Source organism: Salvelinus sp. IW2-2015, linkage group LG19 (genome assembly GCF_002910315.2).
Source record: "Salvelinus sp. IW2-2015 linkage group LG19, ASM291031v2, whole genome shotgun sequence".
Classification (NCBI taxonomy): Eukaryota; Metazoa; Chordata; class Actinopteri; order Salmoniformes; family Salmonidae; genus Salvelinus; species Salvelinus sp. IW2-2015.
In genome coordinates this window covers 8335070-8336670 of record NC_036859.1, presented here as the reverse complement: position 1 = coordinate 8336670, position 1601 = coordinate 8335070, and the positions used below count along the sequence as shown (strand labels likewise).

General features: G+C 46.9%; 1 protein-coding gene across 1 annotated transcript in view; it reads left to right on the top strand.

Annotated features, from left to right (window-relative positions):
* The first annotated feature begins 282 nt into the window (after positions 1–282).
* Positions 283–1601, top strand: part of LOC111979564 (ephrin type-A receptor 3-like) — a 24419-nt gene continuing 23100 nt past the window's right edge. The window contains exon 1 of the mRNA XM_070449098.1: positions 283–504. Coding sequence (XP_070305199.1) covers positions 396–504 — 109 coding nt within the window. The 5' untranslated portion in view covers positions 283–395. The remainder of the gene's footprint in view (positions 505–1601) is intronic.

Genomic DNA, 1601 nt, shown 5'->3' with positions numbered 1-1601 from the left:
ATCAGCAGATACAACTCACTTTCAGTCTGAATCTTCAGGTACCCTTGGATAAAAACCTTCTGTATCCATGTGCACCGTTCTCCAAACATCAGAGGTGCAGTGATGGAGATCGCAGGCCCGCGTGTGTCCTCAGAATAGCGTGTGCGCGTGTGTGTGTGTATGTGCGTGCTTGTGTGTGTCGCGACAGCGCGAGGTCTCGCGTTTCCACACCACCCGGCTCGCCCGAGATTGACAGCACTTGGCTTGCGCTGGACCCTCCTTCCCGTCTCCTCCTCTTTCCCTTCTCTCGCTCCCTCTCTCTTTTCCTTTTCTGCTCTCATCCACTCATTCGCGAGGGCTCGCTCACCAACTCCACACGAACAGGGATGCAGCGAGCGCGCAGCGCAGCCTGAAAAATGGCACTACTCTTCCTTTGGATCTATCCATCCCTTTTGCTTTTCTCACTTTTTCTTTTTCACGAATTCGCACCATGTGAAGGCTTACGGAATTACCCAGAGAATGAAGGTAAGAGAGTGTTTAATGATTGTAACGGTTTTGACTTCGTGATTCGCTGCGAGGTGAACCGCGGAGGTTGTTGCGACTCCGCGGTGGCCGGAACCGTAGTCTCTCCGTTAAGTGCTCTGACCGTGTGGTCAGAATGAATCCTGGACCAGATAGAACACAGCGTCGAAGAGTCATGGGAAACTGTTCGAGTATTTTCTGCTTGAAGTACATTGTATAGCCCCGAGGCAATGCTGTGGAGACGTGGAGGCAAAATGGTTTACGCAGGAGCAATCCTTTCACTTCAGAAGCACAACTTATAGCTTTTCATGTAGGCCTATTGTCAATGGTTGGACCTTTTAGACGCATCCAGCTTTTATAAGGTTTGATAATAATAATGATACTATTCCTAGTAATAATAGTACCATTTTTCAAGTAGTCCAGGACTACTGTTCCATCTAGGATACAGCAGTCGTGCAAATCAAGAGTAAGATTGCAATTACATTAATTTGTCAAGTTGCTGCTGGGCCTCTCACTTCGTTATTATATTAACGTCGATACTCAGCTCAAAATTAGAGCAGACCATTTCCCGACAAATTACTCCACTCGTAAGTAACTACTTTAGAGACTCTTACAGCTCGACACCCAAGGACAGGGCCTTTTTTTTAGGTGGCTTGGATGTCAGACTGGGAGATGGTTTGGAGAGATTGAAACATATACAGTAGCTGCAATTCTATAAGGGTAGTCTGAGACATTTGATCACTCATGTGGACTTTATTGGCAATGTGGTGGTGTTCATGCGTGATGTGTGCGCGTTACAACTCATCAGTTATGACTTGACTGTCCAGTTGTTTGGTACATTCTGAAAACGGAGTTATGACATAATCAGACTATTATTCAGTAGTGAATGAATGTTTGTAAATGTTCTGGATTTCGGAACACCGCCCTTTCCCCGGCGTAGTGGCTTAGTTACTCCGTAAGGTGTTAGAACAAAGCTTTCTATACGGTTGCGCGTGCTGCGCTATACCTCCTATACCTCTCTCTCCCTCTCCCTCTCCCTCTCCCTCTCTCTCTCTCTCTCTCTCTCTCTCTCTCTCTCTCTCTCTCTCTCTCTCTCTCTC